This window comes from Camelina sativa, chromosome 16 (assembly GCF_030686135.1).
Source record: "Camelina sativa cultivar CO46 ecotype springtype chromosome 16, ASM3068613v1".
Taxonomy (NCBI): domain Eukaryota; kingdom Viridiplantae; phylum Streptophyta; class Magnoliopsida; order Brassicales; family Brassicaceae; genus Camelina; species Camelina sativa.
In genome coordinates, this window is record NC_141895.1 from 20,471,090 (window position 1) to 20,490,186 (window position 19,097).

General features: G+C 34.7%; 4 protein-coding genes across 4 annotated transcripts; 3 read left to right on the forward strand and 1 right to left on the reverse strand.

Moving 5' to 3' along the window:
• Positions 1 to 691: 691 nt before the first annotated feature.
• Positions 692 to 2,409, forward strand: LOC104750908 (plasmodesmata-located protein 5-like). The gene is made up of 3 exons (XM_010472766.3): positions 692 to 1,669; positions 1,916 to 2,053; positions 2,158 to 2,409. The coding sequence occupies exons 1-3, from the start codon at positions 937 to 939 to the stop codon at positions 2,175 to 2,177; spliced, it is 891 nt and encodes a 296-aa protein (XP_010471068.1). The 5' UTR covers positions 692 to 936; the 3' UTR covers positions 2,178 to 2,409.
• A 922-nt stretch (positions 2,410 to 3,331) lies between these two features.
• LOC104750909 (protein TIFY 7) lies at positions 3,332 to 6,129 on the forward strand. Its single transcript, XM_010472768.2, has 7 exons — positions 3,332 to 3,861; positions 4,294 to 4,379; positions 4,852 to 5,006; positions 5,103 to 5,190; positions 5,281 to 5,551; positions 5,660 to 5,714; positions 5,797 to 6,129. Exons 1-7 carry the CDS (start codon positions 3,786 to 3,788, stop codon positions 5,888 to 5,890), a joined length of 825 nt encoding a protein of 274 aa, XP_010471070.1. The 5' UTR covers positions 3,332 to 3,785; the 3' UTR covers positions 5,891 to 6,129.
• Positions 6,130 to 9,058: 2,929 nt separating this feature from the next.
• On the reverse strand, positions 9,059 to 13,467 carry LOC104750910 (endoglucanase 8). The gene is made up of 7 exons (XM_087491202.1): positions 12,893 to 13,467; positions 12,400 to 12,807; positions 11,775 to 11,867; positions 11,523 to 11,684; positions 10,035 to 10,146; positions 9,698 to 9,861; positions 9,059 to 9,566 (listed from the first exon to the last, which is right to left on the reverse strand). Exons 1-7 carry the CDS (start codon positions 13,097 to 13,099, stop codon positions 9,234 to 9,236), a joined length of 1,479 nt encoding a protein of 492 aa, XP_087347328.1. The 5' UTR covers positions 13,100 to 13,467; the 3' UTR covers positions 9,059 to 9,233.
• Positions 13,468 to 17,357: 3,890 nt separating this feature from the next.
• Positions 17,358 to 18,182, forward strand: LOC104750911 (21 kDa protein-like). The gene has a single exon (XM_010472772.3). It carries the CDS (start codon positions 17,456 to 17,458, stop codon positions 18,047 to 18,049), a length of 594 nt encoding a protein of 197 aa, XP_010471074.3. The 5' UTR covers positions 17,358 to 17,455; the 3' UTR covers positions 18,050 to 18,182.
• Positions 18,183 to 19,097: the final 915 nt, after the last annotated feature.

Consider the following 19,097-nt stretch of genomic DNA (forward strand, 5'->3'; position numbering starts at 1 on the left):
AAGATCCCTTTCCATATAATTAAAATTCATTTAAAAGTACCATTGCCTATCCAAATTCTATACGCCATACTATATGTAATAAACTAATAACCATAACTCATTTTCATGACGTATAGTCCGCTCATTACTCGGCATTATTTTCTGTTACTCATATTGCTTTTCTAACCAAGAAACTCACTACTAGCTATGGTCTATTTATCTTTATCATGACAATATATATACACACACACATAATGCTAGAAGCTTCTTCCTGTATTCACTTCGTAAAAGACAAAAGTAGACCGAAGATATATATGAAAGAAATATTGAGAAAGACATCTTTGGCGATTATATTAAATGTCAAGAAGCTTGTTTTGAATCAATTTCGTGGCAATTCCGCCAATTTTATACGCCTTTAAACTCCATAGCGGATCCATATATACTATTAGAAAAGTCAAGGCCTCAAGAAACTCCTCAGTTTATTCTCCTTCTTAATTAGTGGAGTGGATTACAGAAAAGTGATTATTGATTAACTCGTAATACTGTAGAAGAAAAAGAATACACACAAGTCACTGTTGAAGTCTCAATATCGAATAGACGAATACAAATCAAATGAGTAAAAAGCCTATAAAAATATACTTATCATAAAAGATTAAATAGACGCACATTGCCAAATTCCACATTTAAGTTCTAAACAAATCAGTCTGAAAACGAAGAATGAGTTGCATTATTTTTAGTAATTTGAATAACACGGAATTTGCAAATTGTAGAAAGTCTAAAGAACGTCCCCAACCCAAAAAAATAAAAAAATAAAGCATGCAACATGGAACCACACATAAGAGTACCCTTCTTTACGTTAATTCTCTTTAAAGCAAGTCTTCTCTCTACAACTTCTATTTTACCAAATCATCTCACTTTCTCTATCTCTAAAAAAAAGAAGAAGGTAAACAACTAAACATGTCCAAGACAAAGACGACCCTTCTCTGTTTCCTTCTCACCGCCGTCATCCTAATGAATCCATCTTCCTCCACCCCCACGGACAATTACATATACGCCGTTTGCTCTCCGGCTAAGTTCTCCCCTGGCTCCGGCTACGAGACAAATCTAAACTCTCTCCTCTCTTCCTTTGTCAGCTCCACCGTCCAAATCCGCTATGCCAACTTCACCGTTCCTAACAAAAAGCCCGAACCCGGGGTTACCGTATACGGTGTTTTCCAGTGCCGAGGCGACCTCGACCCAACCGCCTGCTCAACGTGCGTATCACGCGCCAACGCACAGATCGGAACCTTATGCTCCAACTCGTACTCCGGGTTCTTGATGATGGACAGCTGTCTGGTCCAGTACGACAACAGTTCGTTCTTTGGGGTACAAGACAAAACGTTGAGGCTCAACAAATGTGGGCAGGCGATGGAATTCAACGACCAGGATGGGTTGACCAGAATTAGTGACGTCATCGGTTCTTTAGGTTCCGGAAGCCAGCCCTACAGGACCGGTGGGAACGGGAATGTTCAGGGAGTGGCTCAGTGCATGGGAGATCTAAGTACAGCACAGTGTCAGGATTGCTTGTCTGATGCAATCGGACGGCTCAAATCTGATTGTGGGATGGCTCAGGGAGGATACGTTTACTTGTCCAAGTGTTACGCGCGATTCAGTGTCGCTGGCAGTCACGCGCGTCAGACCCCAAACTATGGTCAGTCTTCGTTTGTTTGTTTTCATTAGTAGTATAATAAGAAGTCGTAGTCACACAAGATTAAGAAAATATACAAATGTAACCATAGAAAGCAACATCTCTAGTCAAGTCGAGAAATATGATAATTATTTAGATGATTAACTTTTAAAAATATTAGTAGTTTACTAATCAAACCATATGATCTAATAGTTTGTGTGTGTGTTACTATTCGAATTTTAAACCCGTGAAATGTTAAATTATTGACAGAAGGAGAGAAGAAGGACAGTAAGGATGATGATAACGGAGTTGGGAAAACATTGGCGATAATAATAGGAATCGTCACCTTAATCATTTTGCTCGTTGTGTTTCTCGCTTTTCTTGGAAAGCAATGTAGAAAATTACAAGGTATATATGTTTTTTGTAATTTAATTTTCGTTTTTTTGTTTGGGTTCATTCATCATATATATAGACAAGATCTAATTAAATTACTATGTGTATGCTTTTTGCAGATGAGAAATGGTGTAAATGAAAAGACAAAGTGGGAAAGAGATCACCCAACGACTCGAGTCGAGCCACTGCTAGCTAGTTGTATTTTTGTAATTTTTTTTTGGTTCTCCCTCATAAGATGTACGTAGTTATAGTAAGTAAATTAATATTTATATGATTGTCGTTTCGAATCGGTTTATGTATAATTGTCGGACTTATATAGGCCAAATCGATATATTCTTCTTTCATGTGAATGAAACATTCGTTTCTGTATATATTTATAATTGCCACTTTTTCGTCTATGCAAATTTACAAGAAAACATACACATATATGTTTAAAGAAATGAACGTGTCAAGAATAATGGAACACAATAAACACGATATATATATAGGTTGAAGATCCAAAAAAATAAAATCATTTTGCTCGTCCTATTGTGTATGGCAAAACGAATCTTTTCTTCTTATGGCATCATTATTTATTCTCATATTGTCTAAAGAACAACAATGAAGACTTGGCCTAATGTCCTTTTAATCATTAAAAATGATAATTTAAAATTGTAAGCCAATTTGCCAAATGGTTTTTATGACTTTGAAAGACCAACTAACGTCTAATTCTTTTCCATATTCTTTATTTTCTGATAGTTTTGACATGTACCATCGATGAGAGATTGCTTAATAACCTGGTTCTTCTTTCATACATTAAACTAACAAATGAAATGTATATGATTGAAACTCTTGATGTATAAGAGAAAAAATATTATTATATGGTATAACAAAAACATTTATCAAAGATTCAAAACTTCCACGTATTAGAAAATTCGCTTTAGTAAGAATACTCAATCTACATGTTCTTTAAGGGTTAGTTTGATGTCAAAACTCAAAAGAAAACTTGAAGAATGATGCATTTAGCCAATCTAGTAGACAGTATTTATGGGCCGATAACATACTTATAGGCCTTAAGATAAGCTAAGGGAAACTTCGTTTAGCCCATTGAGCATCATCCCTCGTGGGTTACCCAATAAAGTGACACTTCAATTCGTCTCCACGAAAGAGTCTCGTCGGCGATCAGCTCATCAAAGTCATCATCATGATTCATGATAGATATCATAATACTTTACGAAGAAAAAAAGAAAAGAAATGAAAGTGATAAAATACCAAACCGTTGCATAAGAAGAAGCAAAACCACACACCTTTTACATGTGTGAGAGAGTGAGTTCACAAATAAAATATCCAAATCCAATAAGCCAAAACCTTTTTGAAAAAAAAAAGAATTAAATAGAAACAAGCACTTAGCCACCGACAGATGTCTAATTGTATATGGTCCTCAGAAATATAAAAAAATCAAAAGAATAAACACGTGATAATTAACCAGTCTAATCGGTCACACCAACCGTTAGTTCCCGGTATTAAACAAAAAAAAAGCAACCACATGCTCTTTTAATCAAGCAAAGCCCCTTCTTTAAAAAAAAAAACAAGCGGGTTATAAAAATTAGACTCTCTCCAAAAAGTGTGTCTGCAACATTTACCAAAACGAAACCTTCCTTTGTTGTTGTTTCTCTCCACTTCTTCCTTTCTTTAAATTGAATTGTTTTTTGTGCACAAACAGAGAGAAGCTACATAACGTAATTTGAGCGTTTTTTTGTCTATTGCAATGGAAAGAGATTTTCTGGGTTTGAGCGACAAGCAGTATCTGAGTTGTAATAACGATGATGGTGTCGGAGAACGAGGTTTGTGTTCTTCTTGTTGTCTCTAGGATCTTTTTATTTCTAATGTTTTATATGTCGTCCAAAAGTTTTTTTATTTATATAAATTTTCAGATTCCGAAACATAGAATAAAAGATTCCATTAAATCTTGAATGAAAAATTTAAAAAATTAACCACGAGGTGGTGGGTTAGTGGTTCTAGCATTGGTGGAAGAGTCGTCCTGTTGGTCTAGGCCATGGATCGATTCTTCCCAAGCGCAGAATTACTCAGCTTTATCCTTTTGGCCAAATGTATATGAGCTTATTGCTTACGGCCCATTTGCATATCTAGGGGGACCCTATCTATGTGATACCCTCTTCCCAAAGAGATTAGTTTCGGACCCCTCCATAGGTCTGGGAATTTACTGTATGAGTTAACAAAAAAAAAAAAGTTTAAAATTTTTTATATACTTTTAGGGTTGTTGAGTAAGAAGTCAGCTAGACAATTGGGGAAGGCAGAGGTTCTTGCTACTTCAAATTTCATGCCTGCTTCAGATTTTCAGGTTGGTTCAACTTAACTAACATTCAGCTCAGTCTCTTTAATTTACTTACCATTAATTTGGTTTCCTATTTTTTATAACCTTGTTGTTTATTTGGTAATCTAATGGTTTTATAAGCTAGCCTACCGGATAATCATACTTTTTTACCATTTAAGCAATTCTTTTAACACACACATTTAAGAAGTTGTGTTATGTTTTGTGTCCCACACACATCCAAATCATAATTGTCATCTTGTGTTGTTGTGTATGTGGCCAATACAAGAATTTTCTTCTTAATATTTTATTAAAAGAAGTTGTGTTGATAAGAGTTTGTAGGGTCGTTTGCCAGCCGCAAAGTTAGGGACAAATAATATAATCTAATTAAAAAAAATATGGCGTTTGGATCACGGATCACGGATCACGTTTCATATTGGCAACTTTTTTTGTTGTAAGAATATTAGAGACATGTAATAATGTAAAGATGTTGACGTCGCAGGAGGCTAAGGTGTTTCCTGGTGGATACCAGTGGGGATCAGTTTCCGCGGCCAGCGTTTTCCGCAGAGGCCAATTTGGCGGTGCGTTTCAGAACGCGACCCCGCTTTTACTAGGCGGATCAGTTCCTTTACCAACTCATCCTTCACTTGTTCCACGGTAATTTCTTTATTTTATTTTTATGCTAAAGAATTCAACAAAATATTATTACTATTTTAATATTTGTGATTTTGGTTATGTGCTTTGTGGAAACAGAATGGCTTCTTCGGGATCAACTCCTCCTCAGCTCACTATCTTCTACGCTGGAACTGTTAGCGTCTTTAATGACATATCTCCTGATAAGGTATATATAATCAAGATTCCATACGATTAACATTTTTACACATGACATGACATGTTCTAATAACATAGGCTAATGATGATTTATGAATAGGCTCAAGCCATCATGTTATGTGCTGGGAAAGGTTTTAAAGTTGAAACTGGAGAGAGCAGCTTGAAGAAACAACAACCCGTTCGAGAAGCTGAAAAAGTGTATGGAAAACAAATCCATAACACTGCTGCTGCTGCATCGTCAAGCTCTGCCAATCACAATGTTATTTACTCAAAATGTAGGGACAACAAACACGTTGATGTTGCCACGACTAATGCCATGAGCATGATCGAATCATTCAATGCAGCAGCTCCTGGAAACATGATTCCTTCAGGTATAATCTTAAAACATATCTTTTCTTTTCATTTATTTATTATTTTTTTTTTCTTTTGGACAAATCACATAGAATATGTCTAATACTCAAAAATTGCTTTCTTATCAGTTCCACAAGCTCGGAAAGCATCCTTGGCTCGGTTCTTGGAGAAGCGCAAAGAGAGGTATGATTTTGTATTTTCTTTATAAGAAGCTCGAGCTTTGCAATGGAAATCTTACGAATTAATTAATGTTTTGTTGATGCAGGCTTATGAGTGCATTGCCATACAAGAAGATGCTTCTTGATTTGTCGACAGGAGAATCCAGTGGAATGAACTACTCTTCTACTTCACCTACCTAAAAATCTTTCTTGATTTCTTTTTATAAACCTTTTTGAGGTTTTTTATTTTATTTTTACGATGGTAATATGTTATTTTTAATCATTAGATTATGATTATAGCCTATACCATTTATATATATTTACGTGCGGGAGAAGGCGTTAGGGCGTCTCTGTATTTGATCATTGTTTGTAATGCTTTGATCTATTATTGTAGGATTATTACTTTATAACCTTAAGCAATAACAGATATACGTTTGTCATGTCTGTCAAGAATTTAAGATCGAATAAATATTCACTATTGTTATTAAATTATCTTTTTCTGATCACAAACGAAAATTTTGGATACATTTGCTAAAGAGAATAAATACCAAATTCGTGATCATAGATATTTATATTTATTGAGGCAGAGAAATTATATCGTAGGAAAGTAGTAATGGTGAAGGAGATGTATATCTCCATAGAAAAGTTTGGTGAGGAGGACCGAAAATAAAAACAAAAGAGCTGTGAAACTGTAAATTCATCACAAAAAACACGTTCATATTTTATGAGTGGATAAGAACGAACGATCCTCGTCTTATCAGTATTGCATATCTCACACCATTTACTCTTGGTGTCCTTACATGCCCCCACCAAGTTGTGCAATTGGAACTACCAGTCTACCACTACACAATTCAAAAGTACATTGTTGGGGCTAATTTTAGTCCGTTTGTGTTTTGTTATATCAACTGATGGATTCTTATGATTCCTAATGCTCATTTTAAGTGTTATCTCATTCATTCTCAATTAAATACACTCTTCTTAGAAAGAGATTTTTGTGGAAATTATGAGATGATATTTCACTATAGGGATAAACACATTTATAGGAGAGGATAATGTGCGCTGACATAAACGTTTACCTATATATAATGTATGTCATTTATATTCACAACAAAAGACAACCTGAACATATAAAATTAGAAGATGATACTTTTATATTTAGTGTGTTATGTCTTTTGAATTAGTCGATATGTTTTTTTTTTCCAAAACATGTCTTATGTGGATTTGGATCCGGGTTGTGACACATCAACATTACCGGTACAAACCACTATACTACATGTTTATACATAATTTAGTTAATAAATATAAGTTTGATTTTGATTTGAAATTTTTGTATCATTTTTCATTGATTTAATGTTAGAAAAATGTTGAGACAAGCCAACGTTTCATCTCTCTTGTTTATCTATTGGTATTGAGAACGATTTAAGGCTATAAAAAATGTAAATTGACCAGTGGTTGTGTAGTCCTATTTTCCATGAATCTTCATTGCTCAAGTTTTTGTTGGTGACATTTGAAAGAAATAATTGAAATGGGTGGCCTAAAATGAGCGATTTAACGTTATACATTTTGTTTTTCCGGAAACATAGCTTTCCAAAAAAATTTCTAATGTCTTCTCTCTTTGTTTGACAACTCACACAACTGGTTGTTCGTCATTAACCTAAATATAAACCAAACTTGTATTATCTCTAAGGTTTGTGTGAACATAAAAAAAAAAAAAAAAAAAAAACTTGTTATTTTAGGCTTTGTCGTGGACATGTCTTGTGCTCAACACAAGACAAGGACATGGATATTTTACGATCAACAGTTTTACCTAAATCACCGGCAAAAACATAAATGTCTTACGTTTCAAACTTCAAAGTACATTTTTTAGATAAAGCCTGAATTTGTTTTTTAATATATGTATCAGTCATCCATTGGTTATAATCAATTATATGTAGGTATCAAACCTTATAACAAAAAAAAAGAAGAAGATACACGTATCAATCATTCGTTGGTTATAAATAATCATATAGATGATTGGGGTGTGGAATTTAACATCACTTTTAAAAACAGAAACAAAATTTAGAAGAATCAGAGTCGATTATGAAATATCAAGGATACTACGCCAATTTTTTTAATGATAATTAACCGTTAAAATAATATGCCTTAACAGTTTGAATATCATAAGATTATAAAGTAGTAGATAACTCTCAAGTTTTATAATGGTTTTGAAAGATATTTATTTTGTTTTTTCCTGTTGGAATAAATGTTTCATCAAATGAAATGTTAAACAATATAATAGTATTCAATTTCGAACAAACAACATAACACCTGAAATAAAAATAATAAGGAACTAATTTATCAAAACTCACCAAAAAAAACTTAAAAACAAAAATAATTCCCTGTCAAATTTTGAAAGTTTAAAAAGGTTTTGCAGATATTGCTATTCCCCTAAAGTTAGAAGGCCAAACGGCTTCACTCCACCCACTCTCTTGAAGGCCTCCTTTGGCCCAAACTTAGTTAAAGATGTTACATATTTTTATAACCTAGGGGTCTGTGGTATTAAGACTTAAGTGGATAGTTTTTCATCATCATCAGAAGAAGGCAAGAAACCATCATGGAAACAAAATGTGGGCTTGTAGATTAGTACATTACGGTCTTGAAGAGAATAACGTAAACCTTGTCCATATGAAAATATAAGAATCCACCAAGGGAAGAGGCCGAGTAAAATATGAGCCGAAGCTGGTTCTAAACTTCTAATGATGCAGTTCCATGCCGGGCCATAAGCGGAGTTAATGTCCTGATTTGTACAAACATCTCATATAATTTCAAAATAAAAAAAAACATCATAGACAACTTAAGAAGCTGCATTGTTTCGGTCCAAGTATTTAATGACCTATCTACATGTAGCACAGTGATATAGACTACTTGGTCTCGTGGGCAAATACTAACTCTGAGCTATATAAGGCAAAAATCATATGCAAAACCAACTCTGAGCTATATAAGGCAAAGTGATGCTATAACAAGAACATCCAAATTCAGAATAATTCAGCATCTCTTGACTTTTTAATTCAGACCACACTATCTATACTCATAAAGGTTGGTACTTGGCCGAAAAAGAAAAAAAAAATCACACAGAATGGGCCTCTATTTTTTTGGGCTGATAATAGTATATGGACCTCCCTTGTGGGTAGCTGTTATAAAAATCAAAACATATGCTTTCTCAAATTAACGTTTGAAATAAGACAATTTAGCGCTTGAATTAAGACAATTTAGCGTTTTCAACTTTTTATGTTTAGGTATTTTGGTTCGATTATCGTATCAACTGTTCTACTGACTCTATTCAATGGTCGTCTCGTCTATATGCATAAAAGTAATGACTGCGAAGATAAGTTTAGACACCGAGACAACTCTTTCTCTTCTTCACTAATTACGGGCTTACAATACAGTTGGTTAAGTAGTTGAAAATAAAAGAGTGGCAATAACATAAATAAAAAAGGGGTTTAGGGTGGCCTCAAGTTTTCCAGCACACCTCTAAAGGAGAGATAGTAACTAATAAGACCATCGCTCATCGCCAAGAAGAATGGCTTGAGAAGTAACCGAGAAGGCCGACGAGTGGTGCGTTGATGTAAGTCGTGGGCTCAGACTGCTGGAAGTAAGGTCTTGAGTCGGGAAAAGCGTCAGTGACATTAGGTCCACCAACAACGGCACCAACCAGAAGGTTTGGGTTAGGATTTGGGCTGAGGAAATAACGAGAGCCTTCCTTGCATCCTATATGGCTTGGATGAGCTGAAACCGAAGGAACCGAGCTGCCACGGTGGTGAATCCTACGTGGAAACTTTTGACCGTATCCAACCATGTAAGAGAGTCCCATCGGGTTGTCTCCTAGAATGTAGTCCACCTGTTCACATTAAACAAACAACATCAAACAAACGGCTATATATGTGTTTCTTGATCGATCTGGTCCCAAAGACCAAAAACGGCTATCTAGATGTTATTTTTGTTTTGGTTTGAGAAATTTGGGACCATTACCTGACGCTTGGCGACTTGGCGGAGGAGAGATGGGGAGGCAGTTAATTCGCCACAAGGCACAACCTTTTTGGCATGGCTCAGATAATTAGAGTAAGCCAATAGGAGGAAAGATAGTGATGTTACATGCTGCATGTTACTCCCTCCAGTCTTCACTAGTAGCCCTCCTGTGTATATAAGACAAAATATATCAGATTACTACTAATTAATTAAAGATAAAAACATTACAAAAAGTTTGAACATTTTGAGAGGAAAAGACAAAAGTAAAAAAAATCACGTGAATGTGGGAAAAGTACTTTGATATTAGGAAAAATGATGGGTTTTTCTTTGTTTTCTTTACCTCGAGAGTATTGGACTTGAGGGTGAGAGATTCCAGGCAATATAGAACAAATAAACCCATCTGCGTTCTGCTTGAAAGACTCAAAATACTCTGCTTTTCCCATTAGCACTTCCTGTTTTCAAAACAACAAGACAAAAAAAGAAACTTTATATAAAGATCACGGTTTTGGGATATGGACAAAGCTAAATACAGTATATAATAACAAAGAAAGATCAAGGATTGGACAGAAGTAATGAAAAAAAAACAAAAAACACAGAGCGCCATGTGAAACTGAGATGATGAAAGGGTCTTGACTCCTTGACAAATCAATTTTGCGGAAGATACCGTTGAGAAATGACAAAACAATAAAACCCACTTAGGCTTTTGCAGCACAATGGGAACAGGTAAGGGAGGACATGACACTTTTTTTTTTCTTTTTTTCACAGCCTTTTGAGTTTTGAGCCACATGCTTTGTAACAATAACCAAAGACTTTTTTACCCTTCTCTCTTTTTTTACTGTCCCCACTTGACCTAATAGGCCTGAGCCTGATACTCTGATACTAATAATAATGTTGCTGTATACCTTAGTTTTTTTAATACTCTATATCCAAAACCACAAATAGGACGTTTACTCATGTGATACACCACATGCAAACTCCTTCCAACAGGAAAGGACACAAAATCCATACTGTATACATTTCACCTACCTACATTTGATTATCAAGTTTCTATATTATATAATACAAACTTTTTATCCATTCACTAGTCAAGTAGTCATGGATCATGGGGCCATGTGAGTCTCTGGCTTCCATTTGGTAAGGTTATACTATTAAAAATTATATGATGCCAAATCTAGGAGGCATGTTGAGCACACATTGGACAAAAAAAAGGGGAATGTCCAATGAGGTATGTCTTACCTTAAGATTTTAGCTCCCACATCACATGACCATTTCTAATTGGCTAATTCCCATTATTCATCATGTGCAAGTTCCAATCATCTACCTCCCTATTCTATCTTCTCTTCATTAAAATATCCCACATCACTTTTCTATATAAAACACGACCGTACCATGATCCTAGTTGTTTAAAAAGACTCGATTGGTTCACACATCAAAATCTAAAGCCGGTTTTGTTCAAGATAAATGAAGCATATGGAAGACCAAAATATAACTAGATAGGTCATAATTGTAATGTGAACACCACTTCCAATTATATGATCAAAAGTCGTGCCACAAACACGTGATAACCAGACACAACCATCTCTGATCTCTCTCTACCTATGTTAATTTAATTCTTTAGTAGTCCCCTTGCAACCAAACAACACACAGAAAAAAGAATTCCAAAAACAAACAAAAAAACACCACTCTTTCCCTAAAACCTCGCTAACACCACACCAAAATCTTGACACTTATGATGAAATTATAAACCAAACAATCAATCAATGCGCACCAAAAACCATGCAGTGTTGACCACAAACGTGATGGAATAATAAAAGAATGGTTCAATTACCTTGGAGATTAAGACATTAATCCCAGCGTGCTTATTGTCCCAACCAAACTCATTAATTGTATCTCCAGCCTTAAGAATCACCTCATTCTTCACAATGAATTCTCTGTACGCTCGTTTCCTCGAGGCTTTGTGCAGCCACGCCGCACCCCATAGTAACTCATCCTGCACCAGATGTTCAAAAACGACAAAATCAAGAATTTATCATTATCCAACGGCTGATACTAAAACGGGTAAAATAGTAAAAACTTTTACCTGGTAACCGTTGAAATCACAGTAAAAAGGACACACCGCGTGGTATAGACTGTTACTGTACGCGCCGCGATATCTGTTAGCAAACGCGAATACCTGCTCCCACGTTTTCACATTACAACAAATCAAATCAAATCAACAAAACATTTATATTCCAAGTCCGTGAATTTGTGATACTATATATCTTCTCTACGTAAGATCAAATATTTTACTCAAACGTACATTTACGTAAGAACAATACTCAAAAAAAAGTCAAAACTATTAAAACGAATCATAGACATGGACCAATCATCAGCAAAAATAAAGTACTCAACATTATGGAAAAAAAAAAAGAATCTCTTCTTTCACAAGCAAAGAATAATTGATTAAAATTGAAAACTTTTAATTATTTAACCTGTATTTATATTAAAGGATGTCAAAATTAAAAAAAAAAAAAACTGTATTTATTAATGGAAAAAAAAACAAAGGGAATAATAATAAAAATTTTGCTTTAACGGCCACAGTTGTCTTTGACTATATTATACTACTAATTACTAAGCACTTTATCAATTACACCATATTAGTAATAATTAAAATAAAAAAATTACCACAATCAATGAACTGGTTTAAGTGATGAACCGTAACGTACCCGTGTAGCCCGGTCTAGTAAACGTCTGGAGTAAGCAGGATCGCGTTTCCTAAACACGATTGAAGCTGCGGCCAAAGCGGCTGCGGTTTCACCAGCGACGTCAGAGCCAGGATGAGCTCTATCGATTTTGTAAACGGAACGAAGCGTGTCCATATCTTCAGGCCTTTCCCAACAGTTGTGATCGGAGTAAGCGTCTCCAACTTGAACGAAGACGACCCCGGGAATCTCCGTCGCTTTTAAGAGGTAGTCCGTTCCCCATTTAACGGCTTTGACGGCGTTTCTTAGCTCAGGTCCCATTGTTTTGCCGAAATCTATTATACTCCATGAAAGCATCGTCGTCGTGAAAGCCATCGGGAAACCGAACTTGACGTTGTCTCCGGCGTCGTAGTAACCACCGGATAAATCAACCTTAAGAGAGAGAGAGAGAGAAAATGTGAGGAAAATGTCGTCGGGGAAGAGAGATGTTTTGAGAAATGTAGGTAAGAGTACTTACTCCGGCGGAGGAACCGTCGCGTAAAGCAGAGTCACGGCGCCATTTGAGACGTTGATCTGGAGGGAGTTTACCGGAACGCTGGCCTTCGAAGAAGAGGATGCTTTTGCGTAGAGCGTCGCGGTAATCGTGACCGGCGGAGTGAATCGGCGGGGAAAAGAGAAGAACGGCGAGCAAAATCACCGGGAAAATTAGGGATTTTCGCGCCATTCTTTACTCTTCTCTGTTTTTTGTGCTTTTTTGTGTTTGTTAGTGTGAAGAGAGAAGGTGAGAGAGGGGGCTCTTTATACTAGAAAAGGTCCTCTTGGATTCCAGAATTAGAGCCAATGAATGATCACCACGTGGGATTATTTGATTGGACGTAGCTCCATGTTAGATTGGGGTATGGGGGTTTTGGATTCCGAGGCGAAAATGTGCCTTGACCGGGTTTTTGAATAACCGGGTTCGGGTTTTAGGGTTTGAGAGAGTTTAATGAGGACGGTGTGGGAGGAGTGGTACGCCGTCGGTACGGTGTGAGAGAGAATCCAAAAAAAAAAAACCAAAAGTTGAAGTCTGTGATATGAATTATGAAGAAAGACAAAAAAAAAAATTAATAATAATAATAAAGTGAGTTTTAACGATTTTTTTTTTACCATGTGACACACCGTCGTATTGGCAAGCGACACGTGTTGTGATCTAAATTAGGTGATTTTGGAGTTTTGTGATTAATGTTTTTTGCTTTTTATTTCCTCTTTTTAACCAAGGCATAATTAGTAAATCACTATTGAAATTTGATTTTTGGTTTCCCATTAATTTTAGGCTTTATTGGACCTACAATTTGGAAAAAGATTCCTCTCATTTGTGAATTTTCTTTGTTGTTGTTTTATTTACTCGATTTCAATAGCTTATTTTGAAACAAATCTTGTGGTTGTGAACTTGTGATTATGAAACCTCTTTAAAAACTCGATCGATGTATATAGTAACGTAATAAATTTTTAGCTAAGATCCAAATTCTGTCGATTGAAATCTGTAATCCACTTACTCATGTGATAGACAAGACATCTTGCATTTGGTTGATTCGAGTGTGAAAATTATTAATTATATAGTATTTTCAAAAAAGTTTATTGTATTCTTCTTGATTTTTATGGAAATGCCATTTAGTTTGATGAGTATACATTTCCTTGTTTGGTTCTTTGTGCTTCTTTATAACCTCTATCATGAAGAAAACTTTGTGAAAAAACATTATGATTCAAACACACAATCAATAACTTATTTTCAATGAGGCTTAAGGCAATGGTGCTTAACAGCTTAAGGTAAAAGAATATCTAGTTAGAAACATTATTAAAGCACATTATCGATTCAAAAGACTATTAAGATTTGCATATGTTTTGGTTTGACGTATGATGTTGTATGGAATATGCAGGAGGCTAGAAAACATTATTATTTTCCCACATATACAGGTTATAAGATTAAGAGATGGACTGAGATTTTGGTGTTATGGTGAAAAACTGATGAGATGATTACGTCAAAATCGTGAGATTGTTTTGTGTTGGCAACGGTTAATTAAGAGGTAGGTCAAAAGCATAGACTAATATGTTAATTTATCAGTTGAAAAAATTCTGATGGAATATAAATTGGAAAATAAAAAAAGAGAGTAGCCCTCATGCATGGCACATGAAAATGCTAATCATTACGTGACTCATATACAATTGCTAATAACTCCAATTGATCGTCGTTAATAATTAAAACAAGATAGCTGGAAATCATAGAATAGAATCATTAACATGAATTTATCAGTACGTACGTATTTTAATAACAAAGCGACATATGTCCGAGTAATGAATGAATCATCCATCCTTAATCCAAATTTTAAATCTCCGGATAGTACGGTTTCAAATGATAATTATGCATTTATGCTATTGCACCCAAAATGTAAAACACGAAAGGCCAAAAACCCTTATCCGACGCCGTTTTTGCTGGAATTATCTCTAACAATGCGAAATGGTGGTGATGATTAATGGGTACGAACTGTTTTATGGGGTTGACTAATACATAAGCCTAATAAAGGATTGTTGTAAATAGTGATCTGACGCATGTGATCCCCCTCGCTGTATTAGTAAGCCACGTAACTCTTCGCAAACATTTTTGTTCATTTATTTAAACTACAATTATACTATTTCTGTTCTCAAGCAAAATTATTTTGCCAAAGAAAGATCGGGAAGAGAAGAGAAAAGGTAACAAAGGATTATTATGATACCCACATGTCTTTTTAATTCCGTGAATTCAGGTCAATTTGATTAGTATTCTTGGGGTCATAGTAATTAATGTAAACAACCAATGCGTTAATTATTCACCTATAAAATTGTATTTTCATGGTTTTATGTTTATCAGGCAGGTTAGAGTAGTATATCTCTGTATTTTTTTGGGACTATTTGATTCAACAACTTTAGGAACTCTGTTGTTTTGCATTTAAATCGTTGAATGGGAACTTAATAGCGTTTAACACGTCGAAGCTCCTAATATTATGGGGTACATTGTACGTTCTCATTCACTATCTAAGTCTTCAATGCAACATAATTATTATGCCTTTGTGGTTTGTGTCAAAATAAAACACATGCAGACAAAAATGTCCAAAAGCAATGTTGTAACAAAAGGCGGTCGTAATTAGGCAGCAAAAGGCGGTCATGTTTTGTTTTATTGTGTAGTTCAAGTTTTTAGTTAAAGATTATAGTGTTACCGACCGATACAATTCTAGTAGAAAAATATAGGTATCTCTGCCAATCAGATTGCTAACAAATTGATGACCCGTACTACACATTTTATGACTAACATTGAACTATTATTTCACTTCTTGTTATGCACTATTTATCCCTTCTGCTATGTCCATTACACACTAATTTGATTCACTTGTCTCTCATAGCGGTTGTGCTATTACTGCTCTGCTTGGATCATGTGTTACACACTTACACCGCTGTTGCCAAGTGAAATATTTATGGGCTTATTAAAGCTGCCCAACATGACAAAGCCAACGTTTATTTCTTACGAAGGCCCAAATAAATTAACATTCGAAGCCTGTTGTATTTACAAAATAAATGTGACTCATCATTTTTTTTTTTTTTTTTTTTGGCAAACTATAAATGTGACTCATCATATGATCTTTTTTATTGAGTTATATCAAATTATCAATCATACAACCAGAACACACATAAACTTCTTTGATTAAGATTTAAGACCCCTATTGTTGAGAATAAGGATATATATATATATATAGCATGCACTTGGCAACAGTGGCTCACGCAATGACTCCCTTAAGACGATCAATGATGTCCATTTTAACCGGACTCTCTGGTGAGTCAAAGGATTCGATACAACCTCGTCCATATAGTCTATGTCTAAGAGCATATCCGAATGGACCCAAGCACTTTATCTTTGAAATCTGCCCTTGACATGTCCGCAGGCTTAGGGACCAAAGACTTTTTATAATCAACCGAGGTATCGTGGTTTTCGGTTGTGCTACACTACTCAAGTCATTTATCGCCACCGGTCAAATTTGTGGTCTAATACAAAATAATTTTTTTCTTATGGATTTTATAGATAAAATTTTAAAAGTGAAACAAAATCTTAAAATTTCAGAAAATGAGGCCTATTTTTGCAATAACAAAATAGATAAATTTACAAATTGAGGCCAAATATATAACTTTCATAAAACTGAGACCTCTTTTTGCAATCAAAATATATTTTGAGGCCTATTTTTGTTACTAAAAATCTCAAAATCAAAAATTTTGGAGGCCCAATACTAATGTGTCTTGAGAATGTGTCAAGAGCCGGACCTGATCGACATTTAAATATTTGTAATGTATATCGAATATTTAAGTTATTAGTTTCATAATATGATCAAATTATTTTTATCGTCACATAAAAATTGTTACTATTTACTATATATATATCTGTGGTAATAATATTTAAAAGAAAATCTAAAATTTACTTTTTTTTAATGAATCTAAATGTTATAAATATAAGTTTTGTAAAATAAGTAATAGTAGTGAATTAATACAGTAATTAAGGGCTATAGAGAATAATAACTAATACATTAGATGTAAAATTTGTCATTGGAATACCATTGTCAACATTTTCAATGTATATATAGCTTTACATTATTTTAAAAGAAATTGAAGTTGAGCTATCACATCTCCTAAATTATCTTTAATATTTCAACATTTTCAATGTATATATAGCTTTACATTATTTTAAAAGAAATTGAAGTTGAGCTATCACATCTCCTAAATTATCTTTAATATATATTATTAATTTCTGTCTCAATTAAATTGTTTATTTATCAATTTTTAATTATTTAACAACTAAACCGTTAAAAAAAAGAAACATGCATGCAGAAAATTGTTGGCAGAGCATTCCGGTTCACCTTTAAATTGAACCAAAATTTTAGCTCTTAAAAATCTCATATCTAAAAAATGATAACATGACGGATAATAAAGTCATTTCAAAAACCCTATATAAGTAACTCCAAAAGAAAGGCTCATCACTCATGAATCAAAAAGTCCAAACACATCACACAATACGGTAACAACGATGAGACATATTCTCTTTATTCTTCTCTCATCATCGCTTCTCCCGCCAATCCTCACCGTTGATCCCCCACTCCCTTCATCTGACGGCTCCGATTTCATCCGTAAGAGCTGCAACACCACACTATATCCAGACCTCTGCTTCTCAACTCTCTCCACTTTTGCCAACTCCATCCAAAATGACTCGAACCGCCTCGCACGCGTCGCCATCTCCTTCACTCTCCACAACACTCTCGACCTTCTCTCTTACCTCCAAAACTCTTACAACCGCGACCACCACCCAACCCCCGTCCTCAGAGACTGCTTCGAGAATCTGAAAGACGCCGTCGATGATATGAGAGGTTCGATGAAACAGATGAAAGAGCTTGTCTCTGCGTCTGGCTCAGTCCAATCATTTAGGTTTCAGATGAGCAATGTCAAAACTTGGCTTAGCGCAGCTCTCACTGACGAATATACTTGTACGGACGGGTTCAAAGACGTCCACGAAGACAACTCCATCAGATATGACGTCTGCTCACGAGTTGATGCCGTCAAGAAGCTGACTAGCAATGCCCTCGCTTTAGTTAACCGCTACGCCGACGAGGCAATAATACATTAATCAATATCTCAGTCATCGATCAAGTCTTTCTTTTTCTTGAAAATATGAATTACATACTTGAAAAGTTTTTTTAAATGTAATTAAGAAAAAAGTTAATAATGTAATAATAAATGTGAGTTTCCTTTGTTGTTAATATATTGAGTCGAAATATTTATTTGCTTGGAAGTTGGAATTTAGTTCAGTCTTTCCAAATAATATAAAACGACAACAATGTAAAAGGAATCAGCAAAATCTTGTCGTTTTTCTTCGATTCAGTGTCGTTTTGAGGATTTCCGAAGATATTTTACAGTAAATATATAAGTACGTTTACAAGAACGTGATAAATAAACAATTGAACATTTATATCTATGTTTACGTCTAAATAAGTTTCTTGATTTATTGATAAAGAAGCCGATCGACGCATAATTGAAATTTGCATGCATGCGCTGTCGCTCCACTACAATATACTCGGTTTGAAGTATATTTTGTCGGAGGTGCTATCGAATAAACTCAAATATTACAGGAGTATAGATAATTCTGTTATGTAGAGGAAAAAAATAAACTTATATAATCATTTGGCCCCTTTTATTATCGATGTATATAAAATTAAAATCAAACATGAAAATAGTTGTAAAATATTATAAATCTGTAATAATTGGTTTTTTCAAGATATCATATATTTCGGTTGACACGCTATCACTATCCAATACTATAATTTAAATGATGAGATAAAGGAGGGAAGTACAATCAATAATACACTATTTTCAAATTTCTTTCGTATTTTGGTATTTTGTAATCATATGCATTTTATTGTAAAGTATTAATTAACTAATACGGACAAAGAGCCAACTCAACTAGAGTTTCTCTCATGCTACGGAATAAAATACGAAACCCAACGCATCCTGAAACGTCTCTCGATCTCCATGACTCCATTCTCTAATATATATTTGATTATTTACGATGTTTGCAAAGCGCATAGACACAAAACACTTTCTTAAACACTGATAAAGTATGCATGAGTTTGCATATGACAGATCTACTAGACTAAAACACTTGGGAAGTTTATAGT